Source organism: Patagioenas fasciata, chromosome 20 (assembly GCF_037038585.1).
Source record: "Patagioenas fasciata isolate bPatFas1 chromosome 20, bPatFas1.hap1, whole genome shotgun sequence".
Classification (NCBI taxonomy): domain Eukaryota; kingdom Metazoa; phylum Chordata; class Aves; order Columbiformes; family Columbidae; genus Patagioenas; species Patagioenas fasciata.
Window position 1 is genome coordinate 1,900,322 of NC_092539.1, and position 25,070 is coordinate 1,925,391.

General features: G+C 56.6%; 2 protein-coding genes across 15 annotated transcripts in view; one reads left to right on the forward strand and one right to left on the reverse strand.

The window, feature by feature from the left end:
* The first annotated feature begins 3,601 nt into the window (after nt 1-3,601).
* LRRC26 (leucine rich repeat containing 26) lies at nt 3,602-6,194 on the forward strand. The gene is made up of 2 exons (XM_065853508.2): nt 3,602-4,344; nt 5,266-6,194. Exons 1-2 carry the CDS (start codon nt 3,792-3,794, stop codon nt 5,544-5,546), a joined length of 834 nt encoding a protein of 277 aa, XP_065709580.2. The 5' UTR covers nt 3,602-3,791; the 3' UTR covers nt 5,547-6,194.
* Nucleotides 6,195-8,319: 2,125 nt separating this feature from the next.
* Nucleotides 8,320-25,070, reverse strand: part of GRIN1 (glutamate ionotropic receptor NMDA type subunit 1) — a 39,380-nt gene continuing 22,629 nt past the window's right edge. For 2 of the 14 annotated variants that reach the window (XM_071817348.1, XM_071817347.1), the window contains 10 exons: nt 24,876-24,994; nt 24,099-24,211; nt 23,448-23,596; nt 22,516-22,673; nt 21,927-22,088; nt 20,086-20,195; nt 18,784-18,929; nt 16,926-17,177; nt 16,072-16,182; nt 12,023-13,246 (listed from right to left, as the gene is read on the reverse strand). In XM_071817348.1, coding sequence (XP_071673449.1) covers nt 13,043-13,246; nt 16,072-16,182; nt 16,926-17,177; nt 18,784-18,929; nt 20,086-20,195; nt 21,927-22,088; nt 22,516-22,673; nt 23,448-23,596; nt 24,099-24,211; nt 24,876-24,994 — 1,524 coding nt within the window. In that variant the 3' untranslated portion in view covers nt 12,023-13,042. Of the gene's footprint in view, nt 10,008-12,022; nt 13,247-16,071; nt 16,183-16,925; nt 17,178-17,338; nt 17,381-18,783; nt 18,930-20,085; nt 20,196-21,926; nt 22,089-22,515; nt 22,674-23,447; nt 23,597-24,098; nt 24,212-24,875; nt 24,995-25,070 lie in introns of those variants that run through there. The other 12 variants (XM_065853830.2, XM_065853829.2, XM_071817349.1 and 9 more) reach the window with 9 other exon arrangements.

Sequence of the window (25,070 nt, forward strand, 5' to 3'; positions counted from 1 at the left end):
GTGGCACACTGAAAGCTTCATGTCTATTAAACAAGGCTCTGCTGGCTCTGCTGGGCTGCATGTCTTGGTCAGATTTATCAACAAGCCCCGGGTAGCCCGGGGAAAGCCCTGCCTGCCACGGAAGTGGGACGGAGAGAACTGACTGGCCCTGCTGCATTGCTTTTCTTTCAGTGTTTGCTCTGCTGGCCATTTGCATGAGAAATTTGGGTGTTGGGGTAGCTGGACAGTTGAAATCGAGGATGAAAGAGCTTGTGGGAGCTCTGGCTTGGCCTTGTGCTCCGTGGCTTGTGCCAGGTTTGGTTTTCCTGCCTGGCCCTCCCCACATCCCTGCCTGCACACAGTCTGGAGCCTGGACAGAAGCCTCTCTGCTGCTTTTCCAGGTCGTGTCTTTGCACGACTTGCCCTGCCCAACTCCAAACGGGGAGTGCAAAGAGGAGAGCCCACACAGCCGAGTGTGGGCTTAACAGAGGCCAAATGAGGAAGGACTGGGTTGCACCAAAGGGATTTAACACAGTTCTGGAGCAGGGCTTGGTGTTGTCTAGGCAGCTTTTGTGATTCTTCCTCTGAGTCCATTTTCTGCATCTGTTTTCCATGTGGTTTATGAGCTCCTGCAATTTCTCAGCATCAGGCACCACTGGCTGCACCCTGGGGCTCAGCAGGGGACCCCAGCCCGTGCCCAGCAGTGAGCTCATGTCCCCTGCGCTGTCCTGGTGCCTGACTGTCCCCAGCATCTAGGACCAGGGCTGTGGCCCGAGTCCAGCACCCCTGTTGTGCACAGCACCCCGTCATGCACAGCACCCCCACTGTATGCAGCATGCTCCGCACAGCACCCACCCTGTGCACAGCACCCACACCATGCTCAGCACCCACACCATGCTCAGTGCCCATGCACAATTCTGCCACTTGGTGTCACCTGCTGTAAGAAAGTCAGAGCTCTGAGTCATGACCAGCGGAGCCCAAGCTGGGGAGCTCCAGCTATGGTGTGATTTAGGGACTCCATGGGGTTGGCATCTGCCTGTCTTGGATCGTTAATTACATGGAAACATGCAGTAATTTAAAGGCTTCAAGGATGGGCCAAAAGCACCTTCCTGTCCATCTTCATGTGCACCCCAGGCCTGCCCAGGGTCTCACTGTCCCCTGGTAATTCACAGTGAGCGGTGGGAAGAGTCTGTGATGGGCCCATCCTGACTGCAGGCACAGCTCCGTACAAAGGTGCCACCAGGACTCTGTGCCCAGCCCAGCACCTTGGGTCGTTCAATGGTGATGCCAAAGACCCGTGATGCCCTGTCCCTATAGCCAGGTCTTTGTCTCCATGTTCTCACCCCTGTTCCACCACCTCCCCCAAGCACCAGGACCATGCTGTGAAGCCTGGCCCTCGCTGTGTGCATCTGTGTGCATCCCTGCTGCTCCCATCCAGTGGCCAATCTCTGAAGAAGTTCATCTGCCCCTCTGTCACTTCGTTGTGGGAACAGTCTTGACGTGATGGCTGGGCATCCTGATTTACTCCTCTTGGCCAGAGCAGGGCTGGTGTTGAGCTCTGTGCCCTGGGGGACTCCTCCATCAGTCAGCATGGTCCCCCCGAGCTCTCCTTGCACAGCGGATGCTCCGAACAGCCTCTCCCGATGCTGGCCCTGGGGCCAGACTGCACCATTCCATGTGGAGCCCAAAACCGCAGGAGGAGGCATTGCAGCGGGGGAGGGGGGCACCAGTGGATGCAGCCCTGGCTGGGGACCAGGGCCTGGGTTCTCCCTGCATGGTGCTGGGACCCTTGTTCCAGAGAAGGGGGCAGTGACAGAGACCCATGCTCTGCTGAGCACTGGCAGTGTGCATGAAGGGACAGTGGTGGCTCTGCTGGGGTACAGCACCCCAAAGTGTCACCAGCCTGCGACTGCAGTGGGGTGCAGCTGATGCACGAAAAACAGGAGCGTGGACAGGCACAACCGGCACCAGCCCTGCACTGGTCCAGTGTCCATGGCAGGCAAGGCACTGGGGTCAGCTCTCCTGCCATGTGCCGTAGGGGTGTGCAGTGGGGTGACAGAGATTGGCTGGCGGAGGAGCTGAGATGGGTTTGCAGCCTCCGGGGCATTCTGAGAACAAAAAATGGAAATGGCCTTAGTTTTAATAGTGTTTTTTTCTTTTCTGGTTTGTTTTGGTTTTTGTTTTTTCCCCTCCCCGAGGAATTTTGCACTTCTCACCTGATCCCAGATATCTGCAGGCGGTGGGTAATGCAGCCCCTGGGGACAAAGAGCATTTTGAGACAGGGCTCCCTAAAAACTCAGGTCCCCATAGAGCCTGCAGCTGTGGGTGGGATGAGCTGGTGCCGCAGCTGCACGTGGCTGTGGGTTTGTGCCCTGCTCCGGGGCTGGGCTGGGCTGGAGGATTCCTCTGAATTATTTCCAGATGGGGATTAATGCAGCAAACTGGGTTTGCTGTAGGATAGATAAACAAACCAAAGCTCCTCTGGATGCTATTAATAAACCTCCTGCCTGCTGCTTCTGCCCTGGCTTTGGGGACATCCAGGTCCTGTCCTGGGTGCAGCTGTGTGCTACCTCCCTGCCCTTCCAGCCCTTTGGCCATGGGGCAGAGGTGCCAATGATTTCTCCATGACCATGACCACTGGAATCCCAAATGGGACAGGAGTTGCAAGGGTGTGGGTGGAGGATGGTGTCTCTGCTCCAGGTCCCTGCTCTGGGCTGCGAGTGGGATGAGGTGCTGCCAGCCATGTCCCCTGGTCCCCCTGTGTCCCCTGAGCTCTGCCAGGGATGGTGGGTGCTGGGGGATGACCCTTCTTATCTCCAACCTTCTGCTGCAGGCAGCTTTGAGACTGGAGCAAGTGTAAACAGGGTGGGGGCAGACTTTGAGCCCTCTTGTACTGGAGCTGCTGTACCAGGGCAAGGGCAAACAAGTTTTGGGTGGCTGTAGCCCAGCAAGCTCACCTTTCCCACACCTTCTCATGTGGGGGCTCCTGGGTGTCCCCCTGTGTGCACACAGACCTGTGATCCTGCTGGGGAGGAGCTGGGCGGCCCATGGGACTAACATCCCAACCTTCCTCATTTTGGTGTGGCTTGTGTTGTCATGCTAGGGGCAAACAGAACCTGGCCAAAAGATGGGCTCAGTGAGGTGGTCCATGGCTCCCAGCAGAGCTTCCCATCAAGGACCTCTGGGCATGGTGGGCCAGTACAGAAGGTGGGGTTAGACCTTTTGATGATGCAATTCAAACTTTGTCCTAACCCAGCCAGCTATGAGGGTTCTAGGTCCATACACCAGGAGAGGCTGTTCGTACATGGCTGGTGAGGCAGCATACCCATGGAGGGTGCCCTGTGGGGATGATGGAGGCCAAGAGATGGGTCTGGCTTTGCTTTTCTTCAGCCTGCAGCGCACACAAGCAGTTAATCTCAGGCCATGCAGAGCTGGCTGCCTACCTGGCTGGAACAGTGCCTGGCAGAGGGAGGGAACAAGGGCACAGCTCCACACCTTGCCAGGGAAGGCATCGCTGCAAAAATATTTGCTGAAAAAGTACAGCTCCACCCCAAGAAAAACTGGGCTGGGAGCACAGCCTGCTCCGGGTTTGCAGACGGAGGGTGGCGGCGAGCGGCACGGGGGCAACGCTGTGGCTGGACGGAGCCGAGCGTGTCCCCCTGCTCCCCTTGCAGCCAGCGCTGCCCAGCACCTGGCACCGAGGGCGCCGGGCAGGGACGGTGGCTGGGCAAGGCGACAGGCACAGGGATCCCGTCCGTGGGGGAATCCTGGGACTGGAGGTCAGGGACTCCTTGCTGCCTCGGTGGGAAGCCATGGGCTGCTGGGGGGCCCCCAGACCCGTGCTGGCCGGCCTGCTTGTCCTGCTCCTCCTGCACCCACTGCCCTCGCCAGCCTGCCCTGCCGTCTGCCGCTGCTCTGCCGAGGAGGTGGACTGCAGCGAGCGCGGCCTCCGCCAGGTGCCCCAGGGCCTGCCGGCCAACACCAGCACCCTGTGGCTCGGCTACAACTTCATCACTGTGCTGGGGCCGCGCTCCTTCCTCGCCCTGCCCGGGCTGCAGCTGCTCAGCCTGTCCCACAACCGCCTGGGGATGATCCACAGCCGGGCGCTGCTGGGGCTTGGGGCGCTGCAGGAGCTGGACCTCAGCAGCAACCACCTCACCACGCTGAGCCCCGAAACCTTCCTGCCCCTCACCAGCCTGGCCACGCTCAACCTGGTCAGCAACAAGCTGGGGCAACTGGACCCAGCCGTGCTGGACGCCCTGCCCCAGCTGCAAGCCGTCCTCCTGCGGGGCAACCCCTGGGCGTGCAGCTGTGAAATCCTGCCCCTCTGGCGCTGGCTCAGCCACAACAAGGAGAAAGTGCAAGGTGAGTGCCCGGAGGACCATGTCCCAAAGCCCCCCACCTGCTCCACAGTGGCTGGTCACCCCACTGGTGCTGAGGCAGGACTCGGCACGTGGATGCCTGCTGACTGTGGACTTGTGCAGTTGATGCCCATCAGGGTAAAGCGAGCTTCCCCGGGACCTGTCCTGAGACCATGGCAGTATCCTACTTGGATGGATGCACCCCTGGGTCTGGTCACTGGTGCCAACCCTTGGTCCTTGGTCTCCAGCAGAGATTGCCTGTACAGGCAGACAGTGCTGTCCCCAGCAGTGGCACCAGTCCTGCCGTGGTGAGGGCAATGGGCACCTGAGGGGGCACAATTAAACTGTGTGTCACGGTGGGCATCACTGCTGACCTAGCCAGGGCTCAGTGCCTTCAACTCCTGCCCCAGTGCCTTTGTGAACATGGGTTTGAGCCTAAATTCCTTCCTTCACGAACCTGGGTGAAAGACAACTCTGCCAGTGGTGTCTCTTCCTCTGCTGCCACCCACTCCTGCTTCCTTCTAGCTTGGGTCCCTTGTGCTGGCTGGGACCTTTTGTGGCATCTCCAGACTGGCTGCTCACTGCTGCCCACGTCTGTCCCCTGGAAATCAGGCCCATCACCTTACCTGTCCCATCTACCATCCTACCCCATCCTATCCTGCCCCAAACCCATTTTCCAGTGCCCCTTCCAGCACTATGCCCACCTCACCATCCCATCCCACTCCCCAGGGCGCAGGACATAGATGAGCCCTGAACGCTGACTGCTGCCCTTCTTTTTACCCTGCTCTGGGTGATCGTGGCCAGCCTGGTCCCTGTCCTGCCCTGGTCCCATCTGTCACATACAGACCTGCCATCCTCTCTGTGCTTGACACCCGCCTTGTCCCAGCTGCCCAGCGTGCCCATCAGCACTGCTTTTCTCTTCCAGATAAGAGTTCACTCCTCTGCAGAGTCCCGGAGCAGTTGAACAGGTATCCGATCATGGCCTTCGGAAACGAGTCCTTCAGGCAGTGCCAGGAGGTCCCACTGTCTGTCCGGCACTACATCACCTTCTTGATCATCGGACCATTCTCCTTCCTGGCGAGCATCTTCTTCTGCATCTTCATGGGTTACATTGTAGTCATTTACCACCATCTGTGCAAGGAACCCCACTTCTGGAGGAGACCCCATGTCTGTAGGGGCCACTGCAGCAGGGCAACCAAACTTTAGCCCTGGGCAGGCAGTGGTCCATGCCCTTCTCCAGCTGGCTGCACCCCCTGTTGAGAACATTTCCCTGTGGACCAGTGAGAGGATGCTCTGTTTCTGGAACTCACTTTTTTCCCTCCTCCTGGGGTCCCCTGAGATAATGCCAAGCTCCCTCTGCCCCACTGCTGGTGGGAGCAGCTCGGTCTGACCCAGCTGCTGTCTGTGTTTGGGAGGGTCCCCCAGGACACCCCCAGACCTGCAGACCCCTTCACCTCCGGCTCACCCTGTCCTGGCACATCTGCTCCCCAGGGTCTCTCTCAGTGTGCCTTTCGGGATGCACTGTGTACCCCTGTGTGCCTTTCGGTGCAGTCCAGGATCCCCTGTGGACATCCCAGGACACATCGTATTCCTCTGGGTGCCTTTCAGTGCACCCCAGTACCTCTATTTGCCATTTGCTGCAGACCAGGAACCTCTATGTGCCTCTTGGTTTGCCCCCAAGCCCTCCCTGGGCCTTTTGGTGCCCCCAGTCCTCCCCATCTGGCATTCAGCAGCCCCAGCAGCCTCAGTGTGTCTTTCCATGCCCTCAAGACCCCTTGGCTTGGCTTTTTGTGCATCCAAATGCCATCTGTTTGGCTTTCTTGTGTCCTGACAGGCATTGGTGTGCCTTTTGGTGTGACCCAGACCTCTCAGTGTGTCTTTTGGTGCACCTGAGGATCTCTGGGTGCTTTTGGGGTGCTCCAAAGCCCCCATGGGACTTTCAGAGAGCCCCAGGTGCCTCCATGTGCTGCTCAAGGACAGGGCAGGTTGCAAAATGTTTCTTCGGTAGTTTGGTTTTGTATTTTCTTTTTCCCTTGAGACAGGGTTGCTGTGCTGAGAAGACCCAGCCAACCAACCACCAAGATCTAGGCTGAGGCTGAGGCTTAGGGTGAGGGTTGGAAAGACAAAGCCTTGAGCTGATGTGGTTTGGCAAAGGAGCAGACAAGGGTTCCTCCCCCAACAGCTTTTTGCATGGGCTGAAGCTCATCCAAGGCCAAGGTCTGCGATTAGCTCAGTGATGGGAGTGGGGACAAAAAAGCCCATGTGGGTTTACAGCACAGAGCCTGCAGCTCTTGTTGCTGCCTCACCTCCCATCGTCCATGAAAAGGGGCAGGGGCTGCCCCTGCATCTTCCTGCCCTGCCACCTCCTGCCTTTCCCTTGGAAGCATTTCTCCCCGGCATCGCATGTAAATGTTTAGTGAGTGTACAGGGAGACGGCCTGAAAGGAGCTGCAGCTGTGCTCCAGAGGAAAGCACAAGCTGGAGTGACAGAAGGAGGAGCAACAGCGCTTTCTGGCATGAGTTCTTACCCATTGCAAGACGGTAAGAGCCATGATGACTGTGGCCACCAGCCTCCCCGTTTGCTCAATCTCTTGCCCATGCTCTCTACAACTGCCTGAAAGGAGGCTGTAGCATGGAGGGTGTTGGTCTCTTCTCCTGAGTAGCAAATGATAGGATGAGAGGAAATGGCCTCAACCGGGGAAGGTTCAGATTGGATATTGGGAAACATTTCTTCCTGAAAAGTGTTGTGAAGCCCTGGAAAAGACTGTCCAGGGCTGTGGTGGAGTCACCATCCCTGGAGGTGTTTAAAAGATGTGTAGATGAGGCTCTTAGAGACATGGTTCATTGCTAGAGGTAGCCTACTTGATGATCTTGAAAGTTTTTTCCAACCAAAATGATTCTATGATTATATTCTAAGAGCTGTGAGACAAGTCAGGGGTATGGCAGGAGTCAATACATCCTTTGGCAAGTTCTCGGAAAGGGTTAAATAAATCATGCAGAGAATAAACCGAATGTCACCTCAGTTGTGGGTTGCTCCCATTTTTATTTTCAAGAGAGAAACCAACCCAGCGTGCTGCCGCAGTGCTCAATTCCCGCTTGTCTCGTCCCGCGGTGACTCTCCCCAGCGAGGGGTGCGAGGGCTGCGGGGAGCTGGTGCAAGCAGCAGCTCCTCCAGCGCCACCAGCCCTGCACCCGGCACAGCAGCAGGACCTCTGGGAGGACCAGCCCCTTGCACGGCGCCTTTCCCAGAAGCAATCCCAGCTCTCCCAGACCTTCTCTAGTGGCAGCATTCAGTCCTTCCCAAGAAGGCCTGGGCTTCCCATGTGGCGCTAGGACCTCACTTGTCATCTTGTGTGGGCACCTGAGGCCCACTCCTCCTCCCCAGTCGTCCTGAGGCTGAGGGCCCCATGGAGGTTGGGCTGGTGGTCTCAGCACACGGGGAGCACGCTGTGAATGAGAGATGTGGCTTCAGTTCTGCCCAGAGGAACTGCACTTTGCAAATCCCTCAGGGCACCTACTTAGGATGGGCTGATGTGCAGGGTCTTCCTCAGGTGCCTTCACCCCTGTGCTCGCTCCTCTGTTCCCAACGCCAGCCCCACTGGAGCTGCCCCGTGCTGGCTCCCCAGAGCTGGGGTGCACAGCAGTGCCAGGGGCTGGTTTTCACCTGGACAGAGATGGGGGAGAGCCAGCTGGCACAATGCTGGCATTTGGACAGTTTGGACTGTCCCCGGCCTGCCGCTGCCAGGCCTGTTCCCTCACACCGGCCATTCAGGCTGTCCTGGAATGGTGATGCCCTTCCCTCCCCGTCTTCCCTGCAGCCTTTCTCCCTGCTGTTTGTCCATCCCTCCCAGTCCCCCAACTTTTATGGTTTACAAAACCTACAGCAGTGCTGGGTGAGGCTCTGATTCAGCACAGGGCTCCCTGCCAGATTTGCCAGAAGGCAGAGATGGAAAGAGTCACACAGCACTGAAATAAACCACTTCATGATCCAGTCTAGACTTTACTGAGCTCTTGCAAAAACTTCGTATTAATGTTACACTGACGTATAAAGTATAATGGGTCCAATTTCTCAGCTGGAGCAAGATGAACTTGATGGAGCCACTGCAGTCAGTGGGATGATGCTCACAGACCTCAGCTGCCATCTGAAAATCCTGCCTGCAAAGGCTGCAGACCCTCAGGGAGAAGCCCCTTCTGCTTGGCTGGGTCAAGGAGAAGGCAGTTCATGCTGCTGGGGCTCGGTACCACCTAGCAGGTGAGTTTTGTGCCTTCGCAGGAGGCAGGATGTGATGTTGCCTGTGCACATGCTGTAGCTGCTCATCACCAGCCTGGTCGTTACCAGATGCTTCCCCGAATCTGATGTATCTGCACCTGCTCACAGCATCCACAGGGAGGGTGCTCAGGGATGCTGGTGCATGGGCACACAGGCTTGAAGGGAGGAAGGTGTGGGGAGTAACAGTGTCAGCCCGTCTCATTTGGTTCCCATCTCCTGAGCTGGGGTCTGGTTTCCACGCCTCCAGGGTCAGGCAGATGCAGCCACATGAGCTGGCAAGCTCGTACCGCAGGTGAGTGAGGCAGGGAGGCTGCCACCGCCTGCTGTAGTCCCTGACGCTGCAGGCAGGCTGGGCAGCCACTGCAGAGACAGCAGTACATGGCAAACCACGACCGGGCGGCAGCATCTCTCCTTGCATTGCTGGTGCTGAGGCAGTGTGGAGCTTGTCTAGAAGTCAACGCAAATGCCCAGAGCCATTCCTCATGGAGATGTTCCTGATCAGGAGAGCCGTGGTGTGAGAGCTACATGCTGGCCATGGCCAGGCCTTGGGGATGTCTTCTGTGCAGGAGAGGACACATGGGGAGCCAGAATCTTGGCTGACAGTATGTTATGACCTCCAGAGTACCATGCTTAGCACAGGAGCGTGGGCTGCAGGGCTGGGAGCTCTCCTGCCACAAACAGACCACGTACAGGAGCCGAGTTGTAGTCATGAGCTTTGAGCACAGGCTGACAGAAAGGAGGAACAGGGGGGTTCATCCCCCAGCGAGGAACAGAGCACACATCTTCCAGTCCCTGCTCAGCACAGCAGGAACACGTGTCCAACCTGCCGAACCGTGCTGGCTGCTTCAGCCACTCAGGACCACGAGCACATCACACTGGAACCCTCTGGGGTGGTGGGAGACACGGAGCACATGTCTGAGGGGCCGTAGATATGCTGAGAAGCCTGAAGCCTGCAAAGTGGAGCACGTTTGTAGCCTGGCACCACCTCTTCCCCGCTGGTGCAGGAGAGCGGGCGCCACGTGCCTTTCAAAGTCCTTTCCCCTCGCACATAGCCAGTCAGTGGCAATACTGATTCTCAACAGCACTGGTTGGGAGCAATTATCTCTGTACAGTGAAGTCCAAACCGTGTCCTGGTTCTGCCGTGCTTTCTGGGGCACGAGCATGGCAGCAGGCCTGGGAGGGGAGATATACAATGAAGTCACTGTGTATGGATGAAGGATGCTTTCCTCCCATCTCACCCAGAAGAACCCATCAGTGTCCCTTGAAAGGCAATCCTGGCTGTGCCTTCCGACTGTGTTGGGCAAGGACTGATGGCCCTTGGGGAGAAGGTCACACCACAGTGCTGACTGAGGGGTCGGAGAGGTTGAGCTGGCCAGTGATGTCGGTGGGATGATATTGCTGCAACACACAAAGACACAGACAAGGAGAAAGAAGCGTTAGGCAGTTCTGGCACTTGCCCCCGCCTCTACTTACACCCTATGTGTCCCTACAGGAAATCTCTCACGGGTGATGCAACAGCCCAAAACCTACTGCTGGCTGGGGTCCCCTTCCCAGTACAATCTGGGCTTGTGCAGAGGTCGTTGCAGACACTCTCCAAGCACCCCACGGCTGGGCAGGGAGGACGCCCGGGAGCGCGGCACAGCCCGTGCGGAGCACGGCAGCCACGTCGCCTGCGGAGTGAGTCCCTCTCTGCTCTGGGAGAGCTACAAGACAGAGCCTGTGACTCATCAGCCCAACCCACGGCTGAACCTGTGTTTGGAGGGTCTGGCTGGGTTTCAGCATCTCTCTCGTGCCAGATCAAGCTGTGCTTTGAGGCCAGGGCGTTTCACCTCCCTGCTTGAATGACTCTGCTTTGGCTATCCTGTCATGCAGGTGAGATGTGCGGTGTGGCTGACTTGCAATAAAACGTGGCGTCAATTGCTAATGTGAAAATACAGCATGTTTTGAGCATGTGGCCTGGATTTGGGGTTCTGCGTTTCTTGCGGATGGGGGCTTGGCAAATGCTCCCCAGCCGCAGTTCCATCAGCAAGCAAATGGTCAGAGCAGAAATAGCCTTCAACGGGCAAGGAAAAAAAAATAGTCCTTCTTCCCCAGGCAGGGCTTTACAACCGGGCAGTTCTTGTCTCCCTTCCTCCTTCCATACTCCCTTCTTCTCCCAGTTCCACTGTCCTGACTCCAAACACTGACCTGGAAGCCCTGTCCAGCCCCGCTGCGAGAGCGGCTGGCACGGAGCATCTTGCACTGCTGTCTGGGGACCTGAACCTGTGCCAGGGCAGGAAAGGGTCTCGGTGGGTATCAGGTGCTGCCATGTGGACCCTTTCCAGTGGCTCCTGCACCAGGCTCCCAGGAGGGCTGCCGTTTCTCTGGGTTCCTGGGGGGCTCCTAGGTGACAAGATTTTACCCGACTTGCGTTGGTCAGTGGCGACTGTGGACCCCGCAGTGCTGCTGGTGGCTCTGGCACTGTGGCTACCTTGTGTGGCCCTACACCCTGCCTCCTGCCGCGGGGAGGCCTGGGGTCCCCCTGAGCTTTGCGTGGGGTCCCCGGGGCTGCCCTGCTGTGCCCAGTTTTGTGCTTCCCCAGGAGCCCTCGGTGGGAGCTGCTGGGGCAGGGGTGGGAGCAGCACGGTCCCATCTCGCCAGTGCATGTGCCGGGGACGTGCTGACACCAGGGGAGCATCTCATGGGATCTCTCATTTAGGGGACTGGCTGACGTTAAAAAGGAGCCTCTGAGCAACGCCTTGCCATGGCCTTGCTGTGCTAAGTGGCAACACCTTGGCCGTCACCTGTTTGCACAGGGAATGACCGAGGCAATCCCGAAGTCACTCTGCCGCCCTGAGGGGGAGCTTTTTGTGGCAATTCATCAGCCCACCAAAAAGACCCCCTCCCCAAAATGGGTGCAACAGTGCCCTCCTTGCAAAAAACTAGGATTCCAGCTAAATGCAGACTTTCCATAGCAAAACAGGCGGGAGGTGTGCACTGGTGGGATGTGGCTCGATTCCCACGGGGAGGAGAGGTGACAGGGAAAGGGGAGAGGCTGGGTGACTCACTGGTGGAGAAGAAGGAGGAACTTGAGATACAAAAAGGAACGGGCAGAAGAAAGGTCCTTTGTTAAATATCCTGCCTGACGCAAGCGGCCGGGGAAAGAGGTGTGTGTGTGTGTGTGTGTGTGTGTGTGTGTGCGTGTGTGTGTGTGTGTTTGTGTGTGTGTGTGCGTGTGCGTGTGTGTGTGTGTGTGTGTGTGTGTGCGTGCGTGTGCCTCAGTGTGTGTGCGCCACTGCGCTGCAAAGCTGGGGATCTAGCAGGGCAGGCGGGGGCGTTCTGGCCTCTCTGCACAGCTCCGGGGGTGGGAAATGCTAAAATAACCAAGCGAAGTGGGGAATCTGGCCAGCAAAATTAAAATACAAGAGCATGGCTTTTGATTTAAAAGCATATCTCCTCCAATCACAGAGTTATCACAGGGTAACATTCTCATTTACTTTCTTTTTTTTTGTGTAGAGTTCATGCATGCAATTTTTAATAATAAAAATGAAAAAACAAAAGCAAAAGGAAAAGAAAAAAAAGCAAGAAAATTGTCATATCAAAACTATGTTAAAGTAGAACCAATGCTAAAAGCACATATCAGTAATTTAGGGCAAATTATGTTACAGGGATGGTGCAATTATCCCCAAACCAAACATTATAAAGCCAAGAAATTAATCAATATTAACCGTAGAAGAGACTCAAACATGTTAAGGTATGGAAGTGAAGTGAAGGCACCAAAAACTTTAAATGACAACCAGGAAGAAAATATAGACAAGAAATTAATATGTCTTTAAAAATGACTTCAACCTAATCTGGGCTCATATGGTAGTCCCTGGCTGGTGGAAGATTTTCAGGAAGAATTTTCATTTTTGTTTGGTTTTATTTGTTTTCAATTAAAAATTACGATTCCAGCTAAATGCAATCTTGCTGTAGAAAATGTCAACTTTCCTTTAAAAAAAAAAAATAGTCGTCTTTGACCTACTTTTGGTTCTTTTGGGCCAAAAACTAGGTTCTTTTTCAGCCAAGAAGCGTTTGGCTTTGGGATGGCTGATCCTTCACTGAAAAGGTGACCTTTTCCATGAACCCCCTGGGTTCTCGACCAGCTCTGGCACCATCCCCATGGCTGCAGGGTGAGCATCGCCTGGCAGCGCCGGGCCCTCTCCTGCGGTGACGTGGGACGTGTGTCATGCTGTGTCTGGGGGGACGCCCGCGGGCTGGCAGCGTGGCTCCGCGGGGTCTGATGGCAGCTGCGGTGGGGGGAAGCTAAGGGGTCTGTGCGCCTCGTTACGTGTCTGTACGAAATGTGCCGGCTCGGAAGGTGTTTGTGTGGTTTATGCGTCTCACATGGCTTCTGTGGGGTTGCAGTATCGTGGGTGGCTGCGATGGATGGCAGTACGTCAGCTCTGCGAGTGCTATTCGAGTTGCAGGAGCTGCCTATGGGGAACACATGCATCTCCTCCTGGGGCGGTGGGGATGATGTGCCGCGGAGAGGCTGTGCAGCTCGGGTGATGGTGGGCGCTAGGACGTTCAGAGTGGGGTGGTAGCTTCCCAGGGCTGTCTTGGCTCCATGGTGCCAGCCTGTCTCTCTGGCACTCCTGAGGGACCATTCTGCAGGGCTGCAGAGCAGAATCCATTTTTAAAACTCCCGACAACGAAAAGGGAAAGAAGCAAGGCCACCAGGTTTGCGTCTTTCGCTTACTAGCCAGGAGAGCCCATGGGGCTGGGGTCAGCCTGGCCTTCCAGCCCCATGGGCTCTCAAGCCTTGCCCAGCTGAGACCTGGTGTGGGCCCATGGCTCTGCCGAGCATCATGAAACAGAGCACCTCTCTGCTTTCTCATCTTTACAAGGACCCCAGGCAACGTGTCCCCGCATGCTATGTACTCATGGGGCCTTCCACAGCAGGAGGGCATTGGGGTCTCTGAGCCAGGGCTGCTGCCTGGAAGCGGAGGGCACCAAATAGCAGGCTGTGACATTAGCGGGTGGCAGCACCCTCCTGCTGGCTGCTCACCCTGCAGAGCAACCAGCAGGTCTGCCCGACATCACGACAAAGCTTGTGTCACCATGGGCCTCCTGCAGTAGGCAGACCTTGGTTTGCTAGCCTCCATCTTGGCCCTGTTGGCTTGGATGTTGGCCCCTGTTCTTTACCCATCTAGTCTGATTCACTGGGGAATGTGTCCTGGGACCCCAGCTGTGTCAACCCATGACAGGCAGTGGACTCTGACAGGCTCCCGGGCAGCAGAGCATTGTTGCCCATAGCTGCCCTGGAGATGCAGCTGCCCCCAGAGCGGGGGCCATCCTCTGGGATGAGGGGGACCATCTTCCTCCGTGACTTGCCCATAAGCAACGTGCCAAGAAGAGTGTGGACAGGGCTGAAAGCATGGGAGTCCCAGGCTGCACTGGTCACCACTGGACCAGGGAAGGGGAGAGCATGGGCCCACTGCTTGTACATGGGACTTCTGGTGCAGACGGCCCCAGGATTTGGCCAGCTAGGGGCACTGGAGTGCTCCTACCCCGGGGCAGAGAGCGCTGTGGAGTGGTGTGGGGTAGCATGGATGTCACATCATGGAGCAGGACCAGACCCAGGATGCATCCCCAAGGAGAGAGCGATGTGGGAGGGCTACCCCGTTGTTCCTGGGTTCTCCCCCTCTCCTGTGCCCACAGTGGGTGCTGGTGTCCTGAGGTGCCCGCTTCACCATGATGCTCCTGATCTCCCAGGACAGGACCCCTTGATTTCCTAATCATGGAGTGGCTCAAACACTAAAAACCATGGTGTCTGCTTGAGACACACTGATGGTCACCCCTGACAGCTCTTTCTGCATTTTTTTCTCTCCCTTTTCTCTGTGTATCCCACCTTCCCCTCCACCTTCTCACTCTTCCAATCTTCTCATCCCTGCATCACCCACCCCAGCTCTCTTCTCCCTACCCTGTTCAGGGCTCAGGCCACCAAGACACAACCTGCAACTTTTCTGCAATGCTGCTCGGTGGGTGCAGAGGTGCAGATGGGGGATCCCAGGCACGGGGGCATCACCAGGACAAGGTGCTGCTCAAGGGGCATGGGAGCAGCACAGGAGGTGACAGGGATGCCTGAATTCCCTGTTGGTTATGGAGGATGAGTGGGGAGAGCGTGGGTCCCCACCTCGTGCCTACCAGGTTTCCAGGTGACAGCAACAGCAGCACTTTGTGTGAGATGGTGGCAGCAGAGCCTGGCCGAGGGCTCAGCTGTCCCCAGGGCTGTGTCCCAGGGGTGCTCCAGGAGCTTCTCAGGATGGAGCCTGCATTGGTGTCAAAGGCAGCCGCCTCCGTTTCGCCTACAGAGCTGTGGCCCCGAGACCCCCTGTGATATCACATGCTGCTCCCCGAGGCGCCCCGAGCTGCAGCTGGGGACAGGCCACCCCGATGCTGGGGGCCACATCTCCCCACACCGCTGTCCCCCCGTCCCCGCCATGCCTTGGGCAGCCTGGTGGGGAACCTGATCTGAGCAACCCTGGGCAGAAACCCGCCGGTCACCCCGGGGAGGCGATTTCGGCAAGCCCGTCGCACCGGGAGGTCGGGCAACAAAACGCAGCCGCCGCTGCCACACGAGACAACAGAGTAGCCACAGTGCAGAGTGTCATACAACAGACGGCAACATGCAGAGGGACATGGCTCAGTCCGACAGACCAACAGCCCAACCTGACGCTGAAGAGTGTCTGAAGCTCCAGCATGAGCAGACACATTTGCACATTTGGAAACAGCTGGCTTTAGAAGCAGCGATTTGGAAATTTTCTCTGATTACGTGAGAGCAGTTATACTCCAAGGTGGAAAGCACAAGTTTGAACCAAGGTTAGGTCTTTAACAACCTCTTCTTTCAAGCCTTTGCATCTCTTTTCTAGAGCTGCGTTACTGCTGACAGTAACCAGAGACAGCTGCCACTCCTGTGCCGAAGACTACGTCCCGAATGCTAATCGTCACAAACAAAAATCACATGTAGAGAATGGGACACGCATGGCTCTCGGTGAGGTGACACGGTGCCCAAATTAAACTGAGGTGATAGTTTTTAGGCATACAATGACAAACAGGTACAGGAACACTCAGGAACAGAAAAATAATTAAAAAAAAAACAAAAAGTCATCGCTTTCAAGAGGTCAGCACCGCTAAGGTGAGCGAAGCACAGAGAGGAACATCAGAAATCATCCAGGCAAAAAGAAAACAAAAAACAAAACAAAAACTTGGTTGCATCTCCCAACTCATCACAGGACTCCAAGCCGCCTCCTGCCTGCCCTCCAGGATCCCAGCATCCTTGAAGGTACGCGGGATGACTGACTGACTGACTGACTGGTGACGAACATGAGCTATGCATGTACACTGGCAGCTTCGGGATGGGTGTGTGGCAGTCGATGGGATGGCAGAAGAGAGAAAGAGAGAGAAAGAGAGAGGGCAGAATTGTTCTTCTTCCTCTTACCGTATCCTTGGAGGACCTACGTCTCTTGAAGCTGGAGGCCAGGGTGGAGGTGATGGACCTAAAAGTGGCTTTCTTTTTAGGGTCAGGTTCTGCTCTACCACTTTTTCTATCCTAAAATGAATATGTATAAGTGATTAGATCTCTAGTGTGTTGTTGGAAACGCTAAATCTATTTGAATACTGCCCCGTGTCATGTCCTTCATTTAGGTGAGAAAGCTACTGGAGGTGTCCTGTCACTCCCAGTCCTTCAGGGGCCACCGTGACCCACGGCTATGGGATGGCCACCAACTGCTACAGCTACGGGGCCGGCCTCGCGTCTGGAGTGCTGGAAACCCCTCTGGGGAGATGCCCTGTGCTCCTGGGTGTCTGTGTCCAGGCCGGCACGGCTGACCTGCCTTCCTGGGGATGCTCTGCCTGGCACCCTGCCCCTCGCTGCCACCGCCAGCCTGGCTAGACCGAGACGTGAGATGCTGCGCCTACCGCTAAAAAAGAGAAAATTGGCTCAGGGCCTTTTCTGAGGCTGAATCCTAGTGCCACAAGAGAGAGAGAGGACTGCATTGAAAGAGAAGTCATTGTATGAATAATCTGTAAAAAAATGTATTCAAAAATTTAAATGATGCAGTTGTGCAAAGCCGAACGTGGTTGTTGGTGGTGGATTGTTTTTTTTGTCGCTCAAAGTAAAACTGGTTAGAAAAAAAGAAAAATAAAAAGAAACTGGAAGAAAAAGAAAAGGAAAAAATAAAGGAAAAGAAAGGGAGGAGGCAAAGCATTAGCGCTATGATGTCATCGGGGTCAGGATGAACTCAAAGAGAAACAGAACTGAAAAATGTAGGCATTGGAGTTAGCGAGTCGGACCTGGTTAGCGCAGGCTGGGAGCACCAGCCGCCATGGTGCGGGGGCAGCGAGCCGTGGGGACCGGCCGCGCTCGGCGGCGGGCGCTGAGAACGAGTCCTCCCCAATTGCTTTCGTGCCAATGAGTGTGACCTTTCCGACGGGGGACGGAGTGACCAGGTCTGGCTCTGCTACCGCACGGGGGTAACCAAAATGTATCCCGCTGGTGCGTAGAGCATGCTCGGGGATACATTTGCTCCTCCTTCTCAGTTCTCTCTTTTGCGGACATGCACAAACGGAAAGGAAAGCAAGATGAATGGAATGAAATGTCTTTTTCTTCCATGGCATCTCAGGAAATAGCCATGGCAAAACTGTGACCCCAAAAACCATTATTTTTGTTTGTTTGTTTTAACAAATAAATCTTTCCACTTGCCTACCTTCTAGCAATGTACCAGATACTAGTGCTCTGACGTTTCCTCCTGTGGAAAAGTCTTACAATGTCAAACGGCTCTTTACCATGAGGCTGTTTACCCCCACAGGGCAGCATGCTTTGCTCTCAGTCCCACAGACTCTGCCCAAGGACCCAGTGCAGTATTTTCTAGAAGGTTGGCAAGTGAAAAATGGCAGTGCGACTAGTGTGCTCTGTCCCAGCAGCCTTAACCCCCTCGGTGCTGCTGCTTTTCGGAAGCAAAGGAAAAAAAAAATTAAAAAAAGGAAAAAAAAATTGAGAAATGACTTTTCCAAGACTCTTATCAGTGAACTGAACCCCATGAGCTCTCAGGATACAGCAGCCCAGCCTCGTGCTGCTCTCGGGCAGGGGCTTCCACCCGGGCAGCCCCCCACACGCCCCAGCCAGCGCTGCTCCCCCAGGGCCACCGCTCCGGGCTCCTTTTGGGGTGCCCGAGCCTCGTTCTCTCTCTTTCATTCACTGGCTCTGCTGTGAACGGCAGTGTCCTTTAGTCGCCTAAAGGATCTTTTGCTCTTTGAACGCCAGTTTGCTTCCCCAAGGAAGAAAAACAGCTCGGGTGATTCAGAGAGAGCCTCCAGCCGCTCTAAACTGGGGTTCAGGGGCACCGTGGGGCTCAGCCCCAAAAGCAACAGGGTAAGGGAAATGTGAGGCTGGTGGCCCACAGACATGCCCATGGCTCAGTGTCACTGTCAGGCGCCACCGATCCCCCCCGGGCTCCCCCACCTGAGCAGCACGGAGGTGTTTCAGGGGTGGGACAGGCTGCGGAGAGGCCCCGGGGAAGGGGCGCAGGGGAGCCTGGGCACTGACATCGCTGGCCCCGCCTGGGGAGAGGTCCTTGTCTGCAAAGGACAAGAGCACGCACCACCTCTTTTTGGAGCCAGTCCCGGGTGCAATGAGGGCTACTGCACCCCCGTGGAGTGGGCAGGGAGGGGGAGGCGATGGAAACCATCCGTGGAGCATTTCTGCACGCACCGGGCAGGGATGCTCAGCGGCAGCACGTCAACCCTCCCATGTGCTGGTGAGCACGGCTGGAACCACGCTGCGCCCCTGCAAATGGAGCCACGCCAGCACCGCTTGCTCGGCCAGGGCAGGATGTGGCTCCGGCACGTGGTCCCCAGCAGAGCAAAGTCCATGTCCCAAGCACCACTGGGGCATTTGGGCCAGGTCTCTGTCCCGGTTGGAGCTGTGTACAACACCTCCCGGGAGAGACAGCAACAACCAAGGTCAGCTCCTGGGGACAAAGCAGGGACCCTATGGCTTGCTAGCCACCCAGTAACACCTGACTGGAGTTACTGGGTTGTGGGATGTGGGACAGAGGGCCCCATGCCAATTCACAGCTCTACATTCGCTGATTTGGTGAAGGAATGGAAAACGCACCTGTTGGAGATTTGCTCTAAAAACGGTTTGTCCTACCTGCAGGTTTTTCCTCCACACATTAACGGCTGCAAACGCCAGCTGCATCTGCTTCCTCCGCGCGTCCTTATGCCTTTTGTAAGCTATTTCTATGAATATTAAAAATATCCCGGCAACAATACCTCCAGCCACCAGCATAAACACACCTGAAATAAGCAGGAAAGTTACAGGGGGCAATGGAAATTGCACCATGACACTTCATTTCCTCTGTATCACGCTGAGCAACAGGAGCATCTGACAACCCAGGGTCCCCCTGGCCCCCCACCATCCCCCTGCAGTCCTGGAGTGGCCAGGGAGGGGAACCCAGCAGAGCGGGGCAGGCGCTGCAGGTTGGGGACCTGTGGTGATGGGCAGAAAGGTGGTGGGTGCTGGATGTCTGTGCAAGCTCCTGTTGGTCGGACACGGGGCACCGGCCACACTGCAGTGATGCTGGGGCAGGCACGGCATGTCGGGTGCTGCACCGAGCACCAGGGCAGACCCCATCCCCTGGGGCTGAAGGGTCATTTGCACCAGAAACCCAGCTCTGGGGCTCCCATTCCTCCCATCAGGAAGGACAGCCATGCACAGAACCCTCTGTGCTGCCCTCAGCCAGCAGAAACCCTTGGGGCTGACATTTTTGGAGTGGTGTCCTGAGGAGATGGAGCAAAGCGCTCCTTCTCTTAGTGCTTCTGCCCTGGCCTGCGGTGCTAGAAAGGATGGGGTCCCATCAGACACCCCTCATCGCCACGTTGGCTGGATGAAGGACCAGCAGCATCACAGTACTGCAAAGGGAGAGCCCATCTGGGGGAACTTGCAGACTGTGCAAAGAGGGACAAAGAAACCCTCCTCTGTATTGATTCTCCTCCTCCTGTCCGCTGCCCACCACTCAGGGTAGCCAGGACACTCTGTTCAGGCCTGGGGGCCACCCCTCACCCCCAGCCCCCTCCTGCAGCAGGGTCCTCACTTGCTTCTGCAGCCGCTCTCACCTCCCCCGAGCTGCTGCTCCCCTCTGTCTGCCTTGGTGACAGCTCTGATTTCACCGTGACAGCGGTAGTTTGGCCAGAGCAGGGGGAGGTGAGCAATGTTCAAAGCAGGACATCCCCACTGATGAGAAAGCCACCCTGGGGAAGTTGGGGGAAACTTTGCGGAGCTGTTTTGGGCAAGGTGGGACTGGAGCCTAGCACAGCAGCCTCCCAGCGCTAGGAAAGCACAAACCCAGAAGAAGCAGAGCTTTGGCCCGAAAGGAGAGCCCCGGAGAGGAGAATGTCTTGAGCGAAAGCAGGCTACCCAGCGAAGAGGAAGAAAGAGGTTTGCAGAACAAACCTGCCATATTTTCAAAGGTGAGTGTTGCTGGGGCATTGCTACGGGAATCACACTCCTGATACCTCACCCAAGTCTTGTCCAAATCCTCCATGAAGCCGTTCTCGTGGGACCTGAAAGCACAAGGAGACAGGACAGAGTAGTCACTGGAGACTCGCTGGGCACATGCTGGGGCACATTCTCCTCTCCATCCTAGGACGCTGTGCTTGCCTGCAGCCTACAAACACACGAACCGATGACGTCTGTGTGCGCACACTTGTGTGTGCACACTTGGCTGACCCGTTCACATGCATGTGCACGCACAGCTTTTGCGTAGGATATATGTGTATGTGTGGTCTGTCTGCAGTGGGTGTCCACACTGCATGTGCACGCTGCCCTGTGCACAGCTACCACTGCACCAGCCACAGCGCAGCAGTGCCAGCAGCATCCCCGGCTGCCAGGTGCCGCTGGCCCTGACTGAGAGCCAGAGAGCTGCCCGGCTGCTGCCAAAGGGAGCCATGTGCAAGCTTGGCTCCCAAGGGGAGGGATGGAGCTGATGGGTGTGGGTAGCACCGGGAGGGAGGCTGCAAGGAGTTGACATGAACCATGTCCCCGTTGCCCTCCTGCGTAATCCCCCCATCTGCCACAGCTACTTGGGAGCTCAGGCAATGCTGGACCCCATACTCTGATGATCACCAGCCCCCTCTAGATCAGGGTAGGGGCAAAACTGTTGCCTGGCAGCTCCCTGCTGTGCATAGCAAGGGCTGGGACTCCCTGACAGCCTGGTGTCACAGCTTGAGAACTAACAAACCATGTCCCTGCAGTGCCCATGTCTGCCTGAACAGCTGCTGGGGATGGAGGTGGGCACAGAGCACATGTCCCACCGCGGGTCCCCCTGCAGTTTCCTCCCTCTTGTTCCTGGCACGTCTCCACCACCTTTCTGGGCCATCTGTAGCCCTGGGCCTCCCCATCCTCTCCCAGCTGGACACCAAGGGCTCCTGCTGCCTCTTCAGGCTCCTCGCATTGTTGTCCCAAATCTCAACTGTCCCATTGTCACCCACCCCACAGATGGGTTGCTCTGGCTCCCTGTGATACCCTGGGTCCTGCCTGAGTTGTTCCCAACCTGTCCATGCTCTCCCTCAGGCCTTTCATCTCTGCATCTTGGGCAGGACCCTGGTGGCTTCTGGCTCCGTCCCTCTGTAAAATTAATCTCACATATCTCCCTCCCTCCACTTGCTGCTTCCCTGCTGCCTGTAACTCCATCACAACATTCTTCTGTCTGCAATGATTGTGGTGTTTCCAAACTCATACAGGGAAATCCCTTTTTACCCATATTATCAGACTGACTTGTGGCATCCCATGCTGCAGGATAATTCTGGTATAAAAGCCTTAGTTGTACTCAGCAGGGGTCCTGACGTACCTCTGCCTAACAGGAATCACCAGAGTTGAAAGAAAAGCCCCTGGAAGACCAGGCCAGGGCAGCACAATGCAATCGGCCAGGCTGAGCTCGCAGGGAGCAGCAGGCACACGGCAGCACCCTGCCTGCTGCTGCAGCCTGTGCCCTGCTCACAGGACTGCTCCCTGCCAGCTCTGCCTCTGCCCCTGCTCGCCACCGCTGCCCTGCTCTGCTCTGCCCTCCCTCCAGCTCCATGCTGCACCCCAGCCTTGCGAGCTGGAGTGGAGACCATGGGTGCACACCCTGGTCACTCAGGCATGTCCCTTCCATCAAGCGTGACATAGCAGCCCCCAGAGCCTGTCCCTGCAGAGGGCTGGAGGTGGGGTTGGTGGTGCCTGACACAAGGCTACTTGCGTGCTAACACATGCAGCGTTTGGGGCGAGCCCCGTGCTGAGAGCCATGTACGGACTTGAGGATGGCCAGGGAGACGTTCTGCTTCCACGGGCTGTCCTTGCGCATCCCGATCCCGAAGCCGGAGCGGAAGAAAAGCTCCCCTGTCGTCACCAGGTCACACTTCTGAGAGGCCTCGAACTCCAGCACCGCTGAGTCCCAGATGAAGGCATGGAGCTTGCTGGACACCGGGAGAGGACAGACAGGTGAGGATAGGTGGCCCAGCCTGTCTGCAGCCACCCTGGGAGCAGCGAGGGTGTTCCCAGCCCTAATTTAAGCACTAATTAGCATCACCTTCCTCCCAGCAGTGTCAGTGCTGCTGGGAGGCAAAATTTTGGAGGAGAGTGAGGGGTTTACATGGGACTTGGAGCCACACAGCCTTGCACAGAAGCAAGCGCAGGGGCCAGAAAGGGAGGCCATGGCCAGGGGTCTGACTGTGTCTTTCCCCATCCAGAGACCTAGCACACTCTAGGACTAGGCAGGTCTCCTCAAGCCATGCTTTGACTGCACCTCCCTCCAGGTTTGCATCAGCCCGACTTGCTCCACCAGACTGCAGACCCCCCAAAAATCTTCCCGGCATGGCCAGGCAAGGCGCTGGCTGCACTCACTTGTCCCTCACTGCCTGGATGGCTTCGGCAGCGCTCTCGTAGTTGTGCTTCTCCATGTGCCGGTACATGGTGCTCAGCTCCACCTGCCGTCGGAAGTAGATGTCCACCGAGCTCTGCTTCACCGTGGCGTAGATGAACTTATCAGAGGGGTTGCGCAGCTGAAAGGCAAGGCCAGACCTCCTATTTCTCCTGTCCTTTATCAGCCAAACTGGCTCACTCCGAAGCCACATTTCCTAATTTCCCATCCCTTTCAGGGACCTGTTTCTCAGAGAAGACCTTGAGTCTCTCAGCAGAGCTGAAGATGCCATGGGGCAGTGGATACTCTGGTGTTGGGGCAGAGGATGCTATGGGACAGGGGCACTGTGGCACTGAGGATGCAGGAGGCCTGTGGATGCCATGGGGCTGGCAGTGCTGTGGGCAGAGGACACAGTGGGGTGTGGGATGCTGTGGGCCAGTCCTGCTGTGGGGTATGTTCCGACATGCCTGAGCTGATAAGCTGTGGCTGTGTCCTTGCCAGAGCAGGAAATGGGTTTGAGGCATGCTGGTATCTGCTGAGAGTATTGACTGCACCGCAGGGACAATTTCATTAGTTATAATTCATCTATAATGAATTGTTTCCTCGTTGGTTAGTACAGGCTCTCCAGGAACTGGCAGGCAGTTTGGCTGAGTACGTTCTATTTCTGGACAATATGCTGATCCTTCCCTATGTCTACCTACTCCCACTCAGCACAGGGGTTCAGACCCACCAGCAACAGCCCCAGGCAGAGCTACCTGGGGCTTGACCCCCTGGCACAGACCCAGAGCCTTGTGAAAGCAGAGCTCCAGCTACTACAAGCCACGTTACATGAGCCAGGAGGTACCCACTGGAAGCATCTCCTGCATCTCTGCCTAGAGGTGGATAGGGAAGGACAAAATAAGTGAGGGGTCATTACCCGGGGGTCGTTGATGCCCGTAATTCTCTCCTCAGGCCGGTCTAACACCAGGAAGGCTGCCAGGTTGGCAGTGTATGAAGCCACAATGATCATAGCGAAGCCGGCCCACACCATGCCAAGAATACGGGCAGAGAAACTCCGGGGAGCACCTGGAGGAACAGAGGTGAGATCAGACTGGCGTGACAAGGTCTTGGCTGGGTCACCAAAGCCACATCCATCCAGCGTGAGACTGACAGCAGCTGCAGGTGTGCCCCATCTATCTGCTTTGCTAACAGCCATGCAAGGAGAACCTGCATTGTGCACACCAAGAAAAACACATGCCTCCTTCCAGGGAGTGATGTGTCTCATCTTGGGCTAATGGGTGACTCTGGGCAGGAGGAGCAGCCCAAGAAGGATCCGTTTCCCACTCCTGATGTTGAGAGGTGGTAGGATGGTCTGCACAGGGAGCACCATCACCAAATCCCACACCAGCCCACTGCAGGGAAGGCTCAGGGACAAGAGCTGCACCCGTTCATGGTGCTTGAGGGCATCAGCGCTGCCACAGACAGGAGGCAGTGGAAGAGAGTAAGGGTTTCTCCCCCAGCACAGTGTTCCCCCGGCTCAGGGCCGGGCCCGCAGGGCAGAGCAGCCCCACTGCACGCTGTAACTCACCTTCTCCGATGCCAGAGTTCAGCAGGACTCCCCAGGAGAACCACATGGCTGAGGAGAGGGTCAGGGCATCTTCCTCCTCCTCCTCGCTGTTCACTTTGAACCGGCCAAACGGGCTGGAAAACAAGACAGAGCACTCTTCTGATGTCACTTATCCTGGTTCCGGGGGCTCTGCTGTGCCCCAAGCGTCCTGGTGCAGCCTTACATCACTCATCCCTACAGACTGCGCCTATGCCCCAGACAGCTCTTCACCTCTCGTGTCCTGCTGCCCTCCATGTCCCCTCTGCTGATCTGCAACCTTGTCCAGCTCACACTGGTACTTGTCTCTCCAGGCCAGAAAGACCATCTGATCCTGGCCAGCTCCAGCCTCTCCCACTGCAACATGGAGGGGTCCCTGCAGATTGCAGGCAAGAGCCTCTGGGCACAAGGTTAAAGGGGAGATAGACTCCCCGTCCTTCAGAGGAGCTGCCATGGGCTCAAGGAAGGGGACTAACTCAGGAGCTGACAGTCCCCTTGGTCAAGCATCAACGTGGCACCCAGTCTGACAGGCATATTCCCACAAATCCAGGTGTTGGGTACCTCACATATCCATATCTCTCAGCTCAGCAGCAGCCAGAGAAGCCAGGAGCCTCATACCAGGGCTGGTGGGGCAGAGAAAGGAGAACTAACTCCTGCAAGAGCCTCCCAAAGGCTGTGCAAGACACTGCAGGACCCAGATGACAGTTCCCAGGCGCATGTCCCTGTCCCCTCCAGCCCCTGGATAATCCAAAGCGCACTCACCTGAATCGGTCTAAGAGGTACAACATCACTGCCACCACGTGCACAGACAGCCCCACCAGCAGCCACAGCGTGCTCTGGAAAGGCTGCATGAATGAGTCCAGGGTGCTGCGGGGGATTTCCTAGCAGACAGGAGAGAGAGGGACAGTGCTGGCACCCACTATGCCTGCACCTTGCCAGCCCAGCTGGAGTCAACAG